At 41.7% G+C, this 18,366-nt stretch overlaps 1 protein-coding gene across 1 annotated transcript; it reads left to right on the top strand.

Annotated features, from left to right (window-relative positions):
* Window positions 1-1,536: 1,536 nt before the first annotated feature.
* thbs3a (thrombospondin 3a) lies at window positions 1,537-18,319 on the top strand. The gene is made up of 23 exons (XM_067511445.1): window positions 1,537-1,981; window positions 2,680-2,886; window positions 4,000-4,253; window positions 6,501-6,603; window positions 6,974-7,000; window positions 7,099-7,181; window positions 7,294-7,345; window positions 7,434-7,582; window positions 7,721-7,858; window positions 10,269-10,343; window positions 10,496-10,648; window positions 10,961-11,071; window positions 11,459-11,566; window positions 11,643-11,802; window positions 11,900-12,018; window positions 12,121-12,173; window positions 12,305-12,486; window positions 12,974-13,152; window positions 13,281-13,329; window positions 13,423-13,619; window positions 13,816-13,988; window positions 16,046-16,185; window positions 16,770-18,319. Exons 1-23 carry the CDS (start codon window positions 1,900-1,902, stop codon window positions 16,829-16,831), a joined length of 2,856 nt encoding a protein of 951 aa, XP_067367546.1. The 5' UTR covers window positions 1,537-1,899; the 3' UTR covers window positions 16,832-18,319.
* The last annotated feature ends 47 nt before the right edge of the window (window positions 18,320-18,366 follow it).

Here is an 18,366-nt window from a genome sequence, read left to right as displayed (position 1 = left end):
TGGGGACGTCCAGCTGTACATGACGCCATCACACAGGAATCCTGGCCCAGCTCCTTTTCACCCTGCTGCATGTTGTTAGCCTTGTCCCCCCCCCCCCCAGTTTAATAAACTGATCTGGAAGTGGTTTTTGTAGCTGAGTTCTTTCCCCTCTTGATGCAGTGATTTCGTTCAGTGTGACAGTTTTGACTCCTCATGCCTCCTCCTTTGTGCTATGGGCTTCATGCTCTCATGGAGAGGGGAAATCAAACTGCTGCTGTCAGATGGGTGGAGGTGCAGCCCCCCTCACCTGCTGTTAAACACACGTTTCCAGGGCAACGCTCACAAAGCAGAAACAAACAGACCCTCTGTGTCAGAGGAGGCCTGCAGAGGAAACCTAATTTCTTTGTTTCACTTATTGCATTTCTCACTGTTTGGATCTTTTACCCAGAAACTCGCAGTTTACATTTTTACTGAATTAGCAGACAAGACAACTCCCCCTTAAGTGATTCTTACATCAGAAACAGTAACTTTCAAGGGACCCCAGACCTTCGGGGGTTATGAAACCTCTGGCTCACTGTGTTTATGGTCAAGATTTTATTGAATAGTAGACTTGTAAAACCAGATTCTCTGAGCAGAACTCCTTCCACCTGCAAAGTGCTTGATGAGCTACGAACCAGACTTTAGAAAAATATTCAGTTCTATTAGTTCAGTTTTTCTTTATAAATGTTGATTGGTCCATCGTAAAATCTGGTTTTAGGTAAGGTCGTCCAGTTTTTGCAGATATTTTCTGATCTCTGCACATTTAGTTTCACTCATGCCTCCATTCACATCTTTGCACTGACTCCCCACACATTTACACTGCATCTAAAACCCATCATTTCAACACTAGCAGTGAATCCTGAAAACTATTTTGCTTCCAAAAAAACAACAACCACAACAAACCAGTCAGCTATGTCATTTGTGCTGGATTTTTGTCTCTGGTTGTTATGTGTTTTGCTTTATGTGCTTTTGTTTCTGTCACTGTGTTGTTTTGTATCATAATTCTCTCTTTGAGAATATTTAGAATCTAAATTTTTCAGCAGGTCATTTTTTGTGTGGAAATATTGCATTACTGGCATCTCTATGAGGAGAATTTGTGTCTGTATCATTATGTTCTGAAATATTTTTCAGGTTGACCAGAGGGACTGGTCCAGGACAAAAGCTGAGTGGACAGCAGAGACCTCTGACCTATGACCTTCTACTGTTAACAATGAAGTGGATTGTGATGGATGAGGAGCTCAGGGCTGTTACACTGATTTTTAATTCATGCTCCTGTTTGTTTCATTAATTTATGGTTTTCCTGATTCCTAAAATTTAACTCAATTTATCACATTAATGACGTGTTATATGTGCTTATTTTGGTTTATAACACTACTCTTATTGAAATGTTTTTACCACGTTTAAACTTTATTTATTTTTCTGTCCGCTCCGAACACGACAAAATGAACCAGACTCCAACTATTTTTTTTGTTTCAATTCTCTCTCTCTCTCTCTCTCTCTCTTCTCGGTCATGCGCTTTGCGTTAATTCTGGAGCAGACTGGAGCTCGCGCCAGCAGCAGTTTCAGCTGTGCGCGCGAACCGACCGTTACTTTCTTCTCCGGTCGCTCCGTCGGTCTCTGGTCCGGGTCCAGGTCTCTTCTCAGTCCGTGGTTTTCTGCCTCCGGCTCTGCGCGTCCATTTGTCGGTGTGGATCAACACTTTCCAAAGTTTGTCCCCCTCGTGTGTTCCCTTGGTTTGTCACCCGAATCTCCTGCTTCAGTCTTTGAAAGTTATCGGTCTGTTTGGACCCGGGTCTCCTTTATCCGGACCTTCTTAAGTTCGAAAGGTTTTGGCTCTGTTCTCTGGTTGTGTTGGTCCGGTTGCCGCGGTAACGTCCAGACATGGGTTGGAGCGTCCCGGTTCTGCTGACAATCATCTATGTTGGGATGGTGGCGGGGGTCCCGGACGGACCTGACGTTCAAGGTACAAAACCACCGAATACCCCAAAATTACTTTTGCATGTAATAGTATTTTTTACTTCTCCACATTTGAGCATGTGTTTAGTTTTCGAATGAAATGTAACTGACTTCAGTAGAAGTTACCACAGTGTTGACATTCTCTTTATATTTGATCTGATGATCTTACTGTATTTAGTTTTAATGACATCAAAGAAATGCAGTAAATACAGTAAAATTGAGTAATTTTAGAGTAAAAGTACGAAATGTCTATCTTAAAAGTCATAGTTTAAAGTAGCAGAAAATGGACAAAGTATCAAAGTATACCCACCTCAAAACTGTACTCAAGTCCAATAGTTAAGTAAAAGTACGTAGTTACTCTACATTACTAGGAATTTCTGTATTTATGGCCGGTCCATTAATGTCTCAATGATAGAACAAAATGTTGAGACAGTCCAGAACAGGTCCAGCATCCCCACTGGAGAATGCAAGAATGACTGAAACAATTTCACTGCAGCTCTCCTTGTTTAGTCAAATCACACCAGTGAATTTACTTAGTTTTGGAAGTTATATCAAGTATTTCCCGTTTTACAATGACATGTTTATCTGATAATAAGCTGGTTTCATTAATGACGTGGTTCCATCAGAACTGAACCAGATTCACACCTGTCCACATTGTGAGCTGCTCTCAAACTGGTTCAGCTTTCTCATCCTCTTCCTCCTCAGTGATTGACGTGTTGAGTCTTCAGGATTCGAAGCAGACTGAAGTGGCGTTGGAAAAGCTTTCAGCCGGACTGAGCTCGCTCAGTGACGTCTACGTGGTGTCGACGTTCCGGCTTCCAGCAAAGCTCGGTGGTGTCCTGGTGGGTCTCTACAGCAAGCAGGACAACAGGAAGTACCTGGAGATTGCTATCATGGGGAAGATCAATAAAGGCTGGTGGAATTCAAATTTATTTAAAATTCTCAAAGCCAATACACGCTGAAGCCACATTTCCATTAAAACATGCTGTGGTTTGACTGATTATGAAGAATTCATGAATCACGACCTAGCAATGTGTAGCAGCCAACCTAAGGGATCAAATGTTGTATTGCAGCTTTTAAAAATTATGATGAAATCTGAAGACTTGGAGATTATATAAGACATTCTAGAGGTTTCTGACAAGTTCATAGTGCCTACAGGCTCTTTGGGAGGTCATGTGGTCATTTAGAAGATTCCAGTAGTCCTTGAAGATCCAAAAGTGGGTATTCAGGGTTTTAAATGTCAAATTGTTCTAGTTCACTGAGAATGCCTCGGTTGTTACAGAGGATCTGTGGTCATTGAGAAGAAGTTAGCACAGGTACTTGTAGTGTTTAAAGAAGATCTAGTGGTTTCTGATGTGTATGTAGGGCTCATTGATAATGTTTTGTACGTAAGGCTTTTACAGTAAATGAAAACGTTCTACAGGTCATTGACAGCTTTATAGGGCTTTGGGGTTTTCTTTAGGTCATATAGAAAGAATCTGGTGGTTGTTCAAGATTCAAGGTTTTTGAAGGGGGGGATTATTGGTCACTGAAGAGGACTGAAAGACTAATATAGACTACTATAATCTAACAGAGAGTTTTATTAACTGCTCTGTGTTTTAGCTCCGTGTGACCTTTGATCCCTGAGTTCAGTTACAACCTCCCTCTTTTATTAATGTTCTCTCTATTTATATGACATTTCAAGAGTTAGAATTTTCTTCTTTATGTTGTGAGGTAGAACTCTTGGGGAAAGCTGTATTAAGAGGGCAGGAGTCTAATGATAATCATAAAAATTATGACGTTGTCACACCTTTGCCCCAAGAAGGGATTTAATTTACAGTGATTTATGATGAGAAACAGCCTAAAATTCTCAGTGTGGTTGAGCAGATGTACAGTTGAAATAAATAGTACCTTGAATTTGTACCTAAATACAGTACTTGAGTAAATATGCTTAGTATATTGTACAGGTACATTTCTTGGTACAGCAGATAAAAAAGAAAGGTGAGTGACTCAAAACTGAAACTAACGATTTACCTTTTCCCTCAGTCTTAGTTCGTTACATCCGAGCTGACGGGAAGGTCCACACCGCCAACCTGCAGAACGCCAACCTGGCCGACGGACGCACTCACTCCATCATCCTCAGACTCGGAGGTCTGCATCGCGACAACATGAATGCAGAACTGTACGTCAACTGCAGGCTGGCCGACTCCAGCCAGGGCCTGCCGCCTCTGGTCCCTCTGCCCCGAGAGTCTGAGATGGTGGAGATCAGACACGGCCAGAAGACCTATGCCCGACTGCAGGTTAGTGTGTGTGGGGGGGATGAAGAACAGTGAAGATACACAGCTGCTGTTGTGGTTCCCATATCTGTCCTGGGGGTTACACTAAATGGTAAAACATGAAGCTGCAGCTAGGTGATTTTTTTTAAATTATTAATTAAAAAAAAACAGGACACAGCATAGGACACATGTTATGGTGGACGGTGCACAGTTTTGTGTGTACATATGTGTGGTGTGTGTGTGTGTGTTTGTGAATATTAAGTGGTAGAGTAAAAGAGACAGAGATCGTGAGTGAGAGAGGCAGCAGATATTTGGGGTTAAAGAGGAGAGAGACAGAAAACAGTGGACAGGGTTAATATATACACATGGAAAAAGATTTATTTGGACAAATAAACACCCGTTATATGTCCAAAGATTGAGTCAACTGGACTTGTTTCTTCTTGTTTGGAAACATTTCACTACTCATCCGAGCAGCGTCTTTAGTCAGACTGAAGATCCAATCAATCCAGTTTTTATCCAAGGAATCAACCAATGGTTAACAAAGCTGGCTGACTCAGAACCATTCTCTGCAACATTGCTTTAGCAGCGAAGGAAGCATTAGGAGCATCCTGTCTCACAGTGATGCTGAAAAACTGCTCCATGCATTTCTTACTTCTATATTGGACTATTGCATCCCACTATTGAGTTGCCCCAGTAACTCCTAAAAAGCCTTCAATTAATCCAAAATGCTGCAGCAAAAGTACTGACTGGAATTAGCAAGAGAGATCATATTTCTCCTTAGCTTCTTTCCATTAGCTTCTCCTTATAGCTGAATGCAAATGTTTGTATGCCTTTATTTTGAAATGGCAAAGAAAATAAAACAAATATTATTGAAAGGGGATGCAAAGGTTAAGTTATTTAGGGCATTGAGGGGGAAACCTCTGGAATTCTAAGTAGACATTTGTCACTGTCCGACAGATTAAATCGAATCCCTTTTGAATACATTTAACAATAGTTTTCAATCTCTGATTGGGGTTCCATTCCGTTATTTTATTAGAAGATTATTTTATTCCCTAAATTTATTTTCAAGTCATTGATTAGAATAATCTGTTTTGTAATGATCACATGCTTTAAGTGTTCATAACTCCTGCTATCAGCAGATAGTGGTCTATATAGCACTATTATGAGAAAGGTCATAAACACATTTAGCCTTTACACTCTTAAGTCATTGGGCGCTGCCCCCTCTGCCATGTCTCCTGTCCCTCCTAAACCAGTTGTACCAAAAGATAGTAAAAGCTACAGATGGAGTCATCTTTTTCACCCATAAAACATAATACGTTTTGTATTCAAATTTCCAAATAAGTCATTTGCCATTTAAAATCTTAATATTTTTTTATATTTTGTTTTGGAGCAATTGTAATAATTGGTTCCTATGAAGAAAGCTACATTCAGCTTTTCAGATGGAGGATGTGTGATCAGCCTGTCATACTTCAAACCTGCTTTCTGCTGCCTCTCTGTAGGCACCATTAATAATGTTATCATCGGACACAGCTCAGTGTCATATGTTGAACTTCTGCTGGATTAAAGCTGTTCTCTTCCCTGGGATTTTACCTGTTCTAATAAAGGTTACATTTTTCAGATTTAATGGATAGAATGGCCATTTTTGCATCTGTAATGACAAAGTAAAAACATGTTTCTAATATTTTCATCAATCATTGAAAACTGAACTTAGTCAATGTGTGTGAGATGGATGTAAAACTTGCCAAATTTAAACATTTCAGATTGAATCTACTAAAAAGTGCAAAACAGGGTGAAGTCTGAATACTTTCTGAAACTGCAGTACATGTGTACAAACCTATCTGCTGAGGGTACACAGAAAAGAAACTGTAGAAATTTTAAAACAGTGTACTGTAGATTATACTGTTGGAGTACGTAAATACATGTTAAAGTTGAGGACAGTGAGAGGGGTTTTACTGTTACTGTGGACATTTGTTTACATACATTTTCTTGTTTTACTCTATTTACATACCTACTGTATGTATTCACATACCATAGATTTACAAAAGCTGATGTAGAACCACAGACTCTGAACAAGTGAATCTCTGAACATCGTTCATGCTTCAGGTTGACAAACTAACTGTAACTAACAAAACGATAACTGCAGCTGTGTTACTGACGTCAGGTAAATACTGAGCTCAATGTTTTCAGGTTCAATGTTCATCCTGAGACAGATTTGACCAAAGTGTTGTATGAATGTTGTTCTAAGGCTCTTCCTTACTGTGGGTGTCTCAGGGGGCAGTGGAGTCCCTCAGACTGGCTTTAGGGGGCACAGTTGCCAAAGCTGGAGCTCTGACTGACTGTCCATTCCAAGGAGACTCTTCAGCCTACAACACAGGTGAGTTCACCAGTCATTACAGCTATAACATATATATTTAGGAAGCTTATAAAGTGCCAGTACTGCACTGCTTTATTTGAAGTATAAAGCATTTATATGAATGAAGTATCCAGTAAAAATATACTTCAGCATTCCAAGTAATTTGGATTTTGATTAAAGTAGTTAACAGAAATCGATATTTCAGAGAAACCATAAAAAGTACTTTGAATCAAAGTTTTTGTTTTATGTAGTCTTTATCTGTTTTTATCCAAAAGCCTGACCAGGGACAGGGGGGCTGCAGGATAACATTATGCTAGATGCCCTAAAAACACAATGTTTGGCTGTTTTTTCCCTGAACAAAATGAATAAATATAATGTGTTTATCTTTCAGTGAGCGGGGAGGTCAGCTCCATTCTGGGTGAGTTTAGGCCAAAATAAACAATCACATTCAAACTGATGAGCAATCACTTCAGCTCACCTGTGTTCAGGTAACTAACTGTAGATTGTTTCTGTTAGGTGATCACACCAAGGCTCTGATTGGTCAACTCATTATCTTCAATCAGATCCTGGGAGAGCTGCGGCAGGACATCAGAGAACAGGTGAGACAGAAGAGCGGTGAGACAGTACATCAGAAGACAGGTAAGACAGGACATCAGAGGACAGTTGGGACAGCTGATGTGAGGTCTCTTTGATGTGTCCTCTGGTCCCAAGGTAAAGGAGATGGCTCTGATCAGGAACACCATCCTGGAGTGTCAGGTTTGTGGTGAGTCAACAGTTCTTCATCCATCCATTCATTAAATCAAGCATTCAACATCTGAGGACCTGACTGAACACAGTCTCTGTCTTTTCAGGGTTCCATGAGCCTCGTTCCCGCTGTTTCCCCAATCCCTGTTATAAAGGTGTGGCCTGTATGGACAGTCTGCAGTACCCAGGGTACACCTGTGGACCCTGTCCACCTGGAACCACTGGTAACGGGACACATTGCCAGGACATCGATGAGGTAACAGACAGAACTGAGAACCATGCAGCAGAGATTAACATTAAACTAACAGAACACAGAACCAGGTTTAGAGATGGACAGGTAAAACTAAACGTTAAAACTAACTGTAATCCTTCCTCCTCACCTCCTCTTCCTCAGTGTCAGCTGCAGCCTTGTTTCTCTCCTGAAGCCTGCGTGAACACTGTGGGGGGATTCAGCTGTCAACCCTGTCCTCCAGGCCTGTGGGGGGTGCCGTTGGTTGGAACTGGATTGGACTATGCCAAAACTCACAAACAGGTCTGTCAAGGACACTCACTCTCAGGCTGTGTCCAAAATCACCCCTTCCTCACTCATTTACTACTTCTCATATAATCTTTTCTAAGTAGTTCACTCAATACAGACCAACTCAACCAGACTCTACAGACCAATATCTAATCTCCCCTTTATTTCTAAAATAATTGAAAAAGTAGTCGCAAAACAATTATGTGATCACCTTCATAGGAATAATTTGTATGAAGAGTTTCAGTCAGGATTTAGAGTTCATCATAGTACAGAAACAGCACTGGTAAAAGTCACCAACGATCTTCTCATGGCCTCAGATAATGGACTCATCTCTATACTTGTTCTGTTAGATCTTAGTGCCGCATTTGATACCATTGATCATAACATTTTATTACAGAGACTGGAACATGAAATTGGAATTACAGGAACTGCACTAGGTTGGTTTAAATCCTATCTGTCTGATAGATTTCAATTTGTTCATGTTAATGATGAATCCTCCATGCACACAAAGGTTAGCTATGGAGTTCCACAAGGCTCTGTGTTAGGACCAATACTTTTTACTTTATATATGTCTCCTTTAGGCAACATTATTAGAAAACACTCCATAAATTTCCACTGTTATGCTGATGATACCCAGCTATATTTATCTATGGAACCAGATGAAAATAATCAGTTAATAAAGCTTCAAGCATGCCTACAAGACATCAAGGCCTGGATGTCCCACTATTTTTTACTTTTAAACTCAGACAAAACTGAAGTCATAGTATTTGGGCCCAAAAATATCAGAGATATGATGTCCAACCATATTGTTACCCTAGATGGCATAAGTCTGGCCTCCAGTACTACTGCAAGGAACCTTGGAGTTATTTTTGATCAGGATCTGTCCTTTAAGTCACATATAAAACAAATCTCTAGAACAGCCTTCTTCCACCTACGGAACATTGCCAAAATTAGGAGCATACTGTCTCAAAGTGATGCCGAAAAACTGGTCCATGCATTTGTTACTTCTAGGTTGGACTACTGTAATTCCCTACTTTCAGGATGCCCCAGTAACTCCCTAAAGAGCCTGCAATTAATCCAAAATGCTGCAGCAAGAGTGCTGACTGGAACTAGCAAGAGAGATCATATTTCACCTTCACTAGCTTCTCTCCATTGGCTTCCCATTAAATTTAGAATAGAATTTAAAACCCTGCTTCTTACATATAAAGCTCTGAATGGTCAGGCTCCATCATATATAGAAGACCTCATAGCACCATATCATCCCAGTAGACCACTTCGCTCTCAGAATGCAGGCCTACTTGTGGTTCCCAGAATTTCCAAAAGTAGAATGGGAGGTAGAGCCTTTAGCTATCAAGCTCCTCTCTTGTGGAACCAGCTCCCAGTTCAGATTCGGGAAGCAGACACCCTCTCTACTTTTAAGTCTAAGCTTAAAACCTTCCTCTTTAATAAAGCATATAGTTAGTTATAGTTATGCTGCCATAGGCTTAGACTGCTGGGGGACCCACCCCCCAATGCACTGAGCTCCTTTCCTCCTCTTGACCATCTCTCCTCTCCTCTCACCCCGCAATTCTCACCACTGTATGTCATTAACTCTGTGTGCTCTCTCCCGTAGTTGTCTTTGTCCTCCTCTGTCCCCCTCTCTCTGTCCCTTTCTGCAGGTGTCCCCCGGCTTTGAAGCTGTGTGTCTTCCAGCGTGCAGCTACTGGTCCTACCAATCTGCCCGATGTTTTGTTGTTGCTTTTTGTTGCTCTGTTCTTTTCTCTCTCGCCTTTCCACTCACCCCAACCGGTCGAGGCAGATGGCCGTCCACCCTGAGCCTGGTTCTGCTGGAGGTTTCTTCCGTTAAAGGGAGTTTTTCCTCTCCACTGTTGCCTATGGCTTGCTCCAGGGGGAATTGTTGGGTTCTCTTTATATATCTTTATAATCTTGACTTTATTCTGTAAAGTGCCCTGAGATGACTTTGTTGTGAATTGGCGCTATATAAATAAAGTTGAATTGAATTGAATTGAATTGAATAGTGGGCAGTCAGTTGACATTTGGAAAACCTACTAACCATTGTATGTTGAGTCATCACTCACAGCTGTTTCAGCTGCACAACAGTAATTTTCTCATCTCTAAAATGGGAAGCAGTGTATTGTGGGATTGTTAGCAGAAAGTACATGGCATGTGCACCACTTGGTGTTGCATTATGGGATACTTTGAGTGCGCTAAATAAATGGTCTGCACTTACACCTCTTCTTATTGAGTAGGCGGTAATTGTGGATACAGACTCAGACTGGGTTCAGTTATTAAAGATCAGTTCTGATGGTTCCAGCTGCCCCATAAATGTTGTGGTCTCCATTTGTGTTGCTGCTGTCCTCCATGTGTCTTTTTACCAGCTGTAAAGAGGATAATATTAATGTTGATTGTGATGTGTGTCTTTCAGGACTGTGTAGACATTGATGAGTGTGTAGATCTACCAGATGCCTGCGTATCAAACTCTGTCTGCATCAACACTGTGGTGAGTTCGTGGTTCTGGTCCAGCATCAGGAAAATAAATAAAACTGCCTCAGAATAAAAGTTAGGCAGTGTGTGATGCCCTCTGGTGGTCACTCTGGTGGTCAACACAGCTCATGTTTGAGTAGATGAAAACTGTCTTTCTTTCTCTCACAGGGTTCATACAAGTGTGGGAGCTGTAAACCTGGTTTCCTTGGTAACCAGACATCAGGTTGCTTCCCCAGGAAGTCATGCGCTGCCTTGACCTTTAACCCCTGTGACACTAATGCTCACTGCACCATGGAGAGGAATGGGGAGGTGGTTTGCAGGGTTGGTCAGCTTTATAATCTGTCTTTCAGCTATTGGCATTTTTAGTCGTGCAGCACAGGTCCTGTTGTCTCATGTCCTCTCTGATCACATTCTTTATGGGTCTATAATGATTCTCTCTAAATATCAGTAATGTAAACCAACCATGTTGCTCTGTTCTCTTCACTAGCAGCGATCTATCCTCTGTTGCTTTTCCTCAGGCTTCATCTGTTTATTTTTTCCAATTGAATCAACTGTTTATGGACAGAGAATGTTGTTGTTGTGGAGATTTTAAAGCCCACTGAAGTAAAGTTCTTATATTATGTTTTCTTGCAGTGTAACGTTGGCTGGGCAGGTAACGGAAACACCTGTGGAGTGGACACGGACATCGACGGTTATCCCGACCGCTCTCTGCCCTGCATGGACAACGACAAACACTGCAAAAAAGTCATACAGAATTCACTATCACATTCTATAAATGTCTTTATTTTAGACCTGTCACAACAAAATGTGCTCGATGTCTGTAGATAAAAACTAACAATTGAGGATTTTGATATAACAAAGTACCTGAACTGCAGTGATTCTTCCTGTTGCAAATATTCCTGTTTTAATCTCTGGCAGACAGATCAGATTAGTTGTTGCTGATAAAAATGACAGAACCATGAGGCCCATATTTCAGCACAGGCATCCCAACTGTAAAAGAGTGTACAGTGGACACCAACATTAGAGTTTTAATGTGTCTGATTTATATCTGTAAACAGGTGATTGCTGAAAATTTGGTTTAACATTAGTTTAAAATCAGTGGTGTATTGTCTGGTCTTATGTGTCCCCCAGGACAACTGTGTGTTCACTCCAAACTCTGGTCAGGAAGACGCTGACAATGACGGGACTGGAGATCAGTGTGATGAGGACGCAGATGGAGATGGCATCAAAAATGTAGAGGTGAGACAGTGTGAGTGTCTCTGATTCTAGCAGCTCCTACCTGTGTTGTGATCATGTGTTGTCCTGCGTTTTTCAGGACAACTGCCGGTTGGTCCCTAACAAAGACCAGCAGAACTCAGACAGTGACTCCTTTGGAGACGCCTGTGATAACTGTCCCACCGTCCCCAACAGCGACCAGAAAGACACTGACAACAACGGACAGGGAGACGCCTGTGACCAGGACATTGATGGAGATGGTAAGAGTTACATGTATCCTGTGCCTTTGACTCTGCCGGCCTCGAATTTATCATAATTAACTTGTAGTTAAACTGTCGGCTGTGTGTACATCCTCAGGTATTCCCAATGTTCTGGATAACTGCCCGAAGGTTCCCAACCCAATGCAGACAGACAGAGACAGAGATGGAGTTGGAGATGCCTGTGACAGTTGTCCTGAACTCAGCAACCCTATGCAGGTACAGTTAGTCAGAGAGTGAGTTACATCTTGTGATATTGAAACACCTGAACTAACAGTAAGAACAGGTCAGAGATCACAGTGTGCCTTCTCTCTTGTCCAGACGGACGTGGACAATGATCTGGTGGGAGACGTTTGTGACACTAATCAAGACACGTATGTCTAACACATACAGTATATGGCAGATAAACTGGCATGGCAGGGGAGAAATTTACCGCAATGTTTTACCTTTAAGTAACCTGCTTTCCCATTTACCTAAGTGTACTGTCATTTTTCTTTTACTGCAGGGATGGAGACGGTCACCAGGACAGTAGAGACAACTGTCCAGACATCCCCAACAGCTCCCAGCTGGACTCTGATAATGATGGGCTTGGAGATGACTGTGACCATGACGACGACAACGACGGTGTCCTTGACGACTACGACAACTGTCGTCTCATAGTCAACCCCAACCAGAAAGACTCCGATGGTAACTGGAAAAACTGAAAAGATGCTGACTGGAACAATTTGATGAAATAAACAAAAAGAAAAATCGCCAAGAAGACTTGATCAATCTGAGTTAAAAAAACATGTTCAAAACAATGGGAAAAAAACGGGTAAAAATCTGAAATATAAAATAGTTTAAAAGAACTCAGATGGTAATAGTGTAAAGAATACAAGACACTGATATTAGAAAAGTTAAAAATGATCAGAAAATCTTTCGAGGTAATAAAAACAGAATCAGAATCAGTGAAAATACTGCAGCTTTTGAGGGTAAAGGTCTGAGAACAGCAAGTTAAAAACACCTGAAAAGAAGAAGCCTCTGTGGCCCTGTGTTTTTATCTAGTAGATCTTTGTTTCTTACAGTATTGAGGTTCTGCAGTAAATTTTGTTTAGTTAGAATTTTTTTTTTTGGCTTGTTGATTTGGTGAAAAACTGAGGACTCTGTCTTAGTGAGACCATCTTTGTGTCCCCAGTAAACGGTGTTGGAGACGTCTGTGAGAACGACTTTGATAATGATGCCGTGATGGATGTGATTGACGTGTGTCCAGAGAGCGCTGAGGTCACTCTGACAGACTTCAGAGCCTATCAGACCGTGATCCTGGACCCAGAGGGAGATGCCCAGATTGACCCCAACTGGGTGGTTCTTAATCAGGTAAAACTATTCATTCTAACACAAAGCAGGTCTGGTGTCTGTACCTGTTCTCACCTCATCCCACAACAGTTGGTATGGGCCAGATCCGGAGCCTCACATACAAATCTCTAAGCCTTCTTTGCCTTCAGGGTATGGAGATTGTCCAGACGATGAACAGCGATCCTGGTCTAGCTGTGGGTATGTTTTGTTACTCTTACCTATGTGGATCCAGTACAAAGCAGTCCACAGTCCTAGTCCTGGATTAAATCATGTCCTCCTCTGTGTTTGCAGGCTACACTGCGTTTAACGGTGTCGACTTTGAAGGAACATTTCATGTTAACACGGTGACGGACGACGACTATGCTGGATTCATCTTCGGTTATCAGGACTCGTCCAGTTTTTACGTGGTGATGTGGAAACAGACTGAGCAGACATACTGGCAATCGCTGCCCTTCAGAGCCATGGCCCAGCCTGCCCTTCAGCTCAAGGTTTCTGTTGAACTCTCCTGTATTCTACTCTGCAGTCATGACAGCTCTCCGCTGCCCTCATGTGGCATATGTTCCAAAATTCTGTACCACGTTATAGAACATTACAGTTGAGTTGAAGGTGTGATTCCTCTCATGTCATTGTGAACAGAGCTCTTACTCACATTAGAAACCTGATTAACCTGTGTTTGTCCTATAGGCAGTAAAGTCTCGGACCGGACCAGGACAGTTCCTTAGGAATGCCCTGTGGCACACCGGAGACACACCTGGAGAGGTGAAGCTGCTCTGGAAGGACCCGCGAAATGCTGGCTGGAAGGACAAAACTTCGTACAGGTGGCACCTCAGCCACCGGCCACAGGTCGGATACATCAGGTAAGACCACAGCAAGGACTGGAGCAGGACCTGAAATTACATTCAGTACTGCAATACTTGTTAGTGTAACAGTAACCTGTAGTGATACTGCATTAACCTATAGTACAGACACTGCAGGACTCTGTAAAACATGGACAACTGCTCATTTGAAGTAAATTGTTTGTAACAAAAGGACAGCCACATTTGAGGACAGCCAACAGCCTGTTTCATGTTCCTAGTGAACACTCTATTTTCTTTAAAAACCAGCTTGAGAGATCCTTTAATTCCTTTAATACTGCAGTACTTTATTACTCAGTTTGCAGTTTGTGCGGGTTGGACTTATCCAGTCTGTTTTTCGTTGCTGTCTCTCTTTTCATTTTACTGCATTCTTTCCCTTCTGAAACTTCTTTGTGGCCCTGGGGCCCCCGGTTCTCTATTGTACTGGTCTCTATGGCGACCAAAGCCCTGACAAGAATCTGCTTCTGCAGCCGTTGATATGCAGATCAGACAGAGAGGCGCTGTGAAAACTTCCTCACACTACAACAAGTAATTATAAAGCAGGTGTGTGTGTTTGTTGCTGTCAAGTCAGTTTGTAGTAAGTTGTTTTAATATTTGAAGTGGCGACGAAATAAATAAAAGTTCATCTGCAGTTTTTCCATTCGTTTTTAAGCAGTAAAAACACTGAAAGAAAGATTTAAGGGAGCACTTCTCTGTGTTTTACAGTGATTTACATGTTGCAGTAGATATAAAAGTCTGGAGTCACATTCTTGAGTCAGTCAGGAGGAGAGAAAGAAAAGAAAAGAATGAGAAGGAAGGAGGGGTATTTTTTTTAGAAAGTCTATTCAGAGCTAGAGAGAGCACAGAGGTGGAGGTTGTTCGCCCTCTCCCATGGCTGTTTTATTTCAAATCAGAACTCAGTTCAGTGAAGCTGCTGTTCAGTTTAAAGTGTTAGAAACAATCTCTTCATGTGCCGATAACATGTCCTGAGTTTATAACTTTCTATTACATGTGGTTTAAATGATATCATTTTTGTTAGTGCTGTCTAGGGATGGGTACTAAAACCCAGCATTAAACGAAATCCAGGGCTAAATTATTAAAGACCATGTGATCAATACGTTTCAGGATTATCGGTTCTGCTATTGCTTCCAAAGAAATTCGGGAAAATATTACTGCAACAGTTATTTTGAACATTTAATGTCACTGGCCCCATTTCTAGATTGTCGTGCATTTTTGCTCTTTCCAGTCCAGGGGAGATCTCTCTCTGAGCCTGTTTGTGTAGGGGTGCAAATCTCTGTTATACGCTGCAGCATCATCAGGCACCACACACACAGACAGACAATGTACTTTTAGTGACAAAAACTGAGGGAATGTGTGGTTACTCTTCACTAGAGTCTGTGCTGAGAAATGCACAGTTTTCAACTGCTTTGCTCATAGTCATCGTCTCATTGCTCACGTATGTTACTATGCAGCCTGAAACCCATCGTCATCGTTAAATAATTAAAGTTACCATTAGCCAGCTGGATGTTACAGGTAATTCATAAATTAAATTTGAAATTATAGTTGTTTTTTAGGAATTTCAGTTTCAGAGCAGCTCCAGTGATTTGGGAGGTCTGATCTGATCTCAAATTGAATTTATAAACACACCCATTTAAAGATTCTGCAGCTACAATTAACCAATCCACTCCTTCTACTTCTGCTGTTGCAGTTTGCTACTCAAGAACAGTTAATTTTTCAGATTACATGGCTGTTTATGCAGAAAACCAAAAAATTGCAAATGATCCTGTTACTTTTTCTTGGGACTTTGTCTACAACTGACAGTAGGTCTTGGTTGGTAAAGCTGTCTCTGTTCTGCTAGACTGTGTGACATTTCATTCAGGTTGTGTAAAAAACCGGGGTCAAGATGTTGAGCATCTGTTCTGCACAGAAAGCTCAAAAGTTCAGCAGAGACTCATGAAACTTTAACAGTCCCACTGAGCTAAAACAAATCTGTCTTTTAATTTCATGTTTTTCACCATCACTCTATATGAGGTCCTCAAAGTTTTAAGAAGCTAAGCTGCCTCTGTGCTTTTGTGCCTCAGAGTGAAGCTGTTTGAGGGGACGGACTTGGTGGCAGACTCTGGTGTTGTGATTGACGCCACAATGAGAGGCGGCAGGCTTGGTGTCTTCTGCTTCTCCCAGGAAAACATCATCTGGTCAAATCTGCGCTACAGATGTAACGGTATGACCTCTGTCCTCCTGAAGTCCGGCTCATTGACCTCTGCTGATTCATAGAATTTATACATTTTTACAGTGTTAAAGGTCAGAACTTTTCTATTCACACACACACACACACACACAGTGGGGACACAGGCTGCCTGGCCCAGCAGGAGCAGCGTGTGGTCCAGTGTCCTCTTCCTGTCTTCACAAGAAGAACTTGCGCAAGACGGGAGGAGGCGAAGTTTGAACCTTCAACCCCAGGGATTGGTGGACGGCCTCACTTCTTCCTGAGCTACAGTCCTGCTTTGTTATGTCCACCAAAGATTGGTGGTGGGGGAAGATGCTACACAGATTCAACAACTGATTGTTTCTGTAGTTAAAGAAAATCCAACTGAGTGGGACATCCTCACCTGCATACTCATTCAGATCAGATCAATAACTGCAGAATTTGAATTGGGAGAGTAAGATTCAAGAGAAAACAGCTCATGTTTCACTATGACCCACAATTAGGGAAATAAATTAGCTGATATGAAACATTTACAGACTTTATGATAACGAGTATGAAGTGTATAACGATCATTAATCACTGCTTTGTTCTGATTTCAGACACGGTTCCTGATGACTTCCAGTCTCATCGTAAACAGGTTCTGATGCACATTCAGGTCTGACAGCTGCAGATGGACTCCCCCAACCCCCTGCACACAAGCACACATGCACACACACACACACGCACACACACTGTTCTCTCTATAGCTGTCAATAAGACACTTATTTACATTCCCTAGCACATCCCCATCAGAAATAGTTTCAAACCAAAATCTGTCCACACATCCATGAAAAGACATGTTTACACAAACAGAAATACTTGCTTTACGGTGCAATTTAATGGTAAGAAAGAAGAGCCAACTCTGAACAGAGGAGTGTCTATGACACCACTTAGACTCCTGACATCCTCCCCCAGGCACCCTAAAGCTGTTTACACAAAATGCACACATGTGACCCCGTGACTCCTTAGAGGTTAAACACCTGTGACTCTCTACTGCTAAGTTGAAGCCTTTAGATAGAACCTACCATGGGTCCATTTGGCTGCAGGTAGTTTCTGTGGGAGGACCAGGACCTAAGATAATTCGACAAACTGAGAGACAGATCTCAGTATGTGGGAACTAAAGAGGAGCAACTGAATGCATCACCAACCCTGTCTCCTAAAATAATCTTCCTGCAGCTGCAGACATGTAAACTAGGCCACATAACTGGAGGCTGAATTGTGTTCAGAGGCAGCGTGTTTTTTATGAACGGAAAGCGAGGTGGAGACAACCTACAGACTGTCCTTTAGTTTTGAAATTAATCAGGTTGTGTCTTTGACTAAGAGTAAACTAAGAAGCTGAGAGTCTGAACACAATTGGATCAGACAGTTTGGTGTCTTCAGAGCTTAAGTTTTACAGAAGTTTTAGGACACCAAACTCTCCAATCCAAGGACAAAATGTGAGGAAACAAGTTGATTAGACCTGTGGAGCTAATTCAGCATCAGCCGATCAATGAGAGAGACCACTCTGACTGACTGCTCAGCTCAGTGTCAGTGTACCAGAAGAGACCAGGGAACTAACATGCGTGTTCCTCTTTTTCTTCCTCTGCCACAAGCGCAGAACGTGCAGCCCTACTTGCTTATAGGCACTCATCTTTGTGGTGTCTTCCAGTGCCATTTGTCCACCCAGACATACACAGACAGGGACATGAGCAGTCGGTCTTCATCACTGCAGGTCCTTTGATGTCAGCTTGGAGTGTCACAGGGTAGAAGTCAACTACAACTCTCATGTTACATTTCACTAGTGACCTCCAATCATAGAGCGTCACTTGTACTAACACAGCTGATCACAAAGCTTGGATCTGGCTACGTTCACTTATAAATGAACCAAAAGAAAGAAAGTTACAGGAGTCAAGATGATTCGGTCTAAAATGTGCTTTTTTTGCTGTTTGGTGATTTTTTAATGTTGGAATATAACTTTTTTTATAAATAATAAGATTCACTCGAGATTAATAACAATAATCTTTAATGGGACCCAGCTGCAAACGCAGAGGAGAAAAACTGGAATTTTCCTTTTGTTTCTGTGGATTCTCACATGTACAAATGTTTGTTTGAAATAAAGTAATGTCCAGGATTTTTCCTTTTTCATTTTACCTCATTTTTACACAGAGCTGTTCATCA

This window comes from Channa argus, chromosome 7 (genome assembly GCF_033026475.1).
Source record: "Channa argus isolate prfri chromosome 7, Channa argus male v1.0, whole genome shotgun sequence".
Taxonomy (NCBI): Eukaryota; Metazoa; Chordata; class Actinopteri; order Anabantiformes; family Channidae; genus Channa; species Channa argus.
This window is presented reverse-complemented; position numbering and strand designations above follow the sequence as displayed.

Coding starts and splice junctions, on each gene's coding strand:
- thbs3a (XM_067511445.1), top strand. CDS start 1,900: ATGGGTTGGAGCGTCCCGGTTCTGCTGACAATCATCTATGTTGGGATG. Junction 10,344..10,495: donor CTGTCTGCATCAACACTGTG/GTGAGTTCGTGG, acceptor TTTCTCTCACAG/GGTTCATACAAGTGTGGGAG. Junction 13,620..13,815: donor AGCCTGCCCTTCAGCTCAAG/GTTTCTGTTGAA, acceptor TTTGTCCTATAG/GCAGTAAAGTCTCGGACCGG.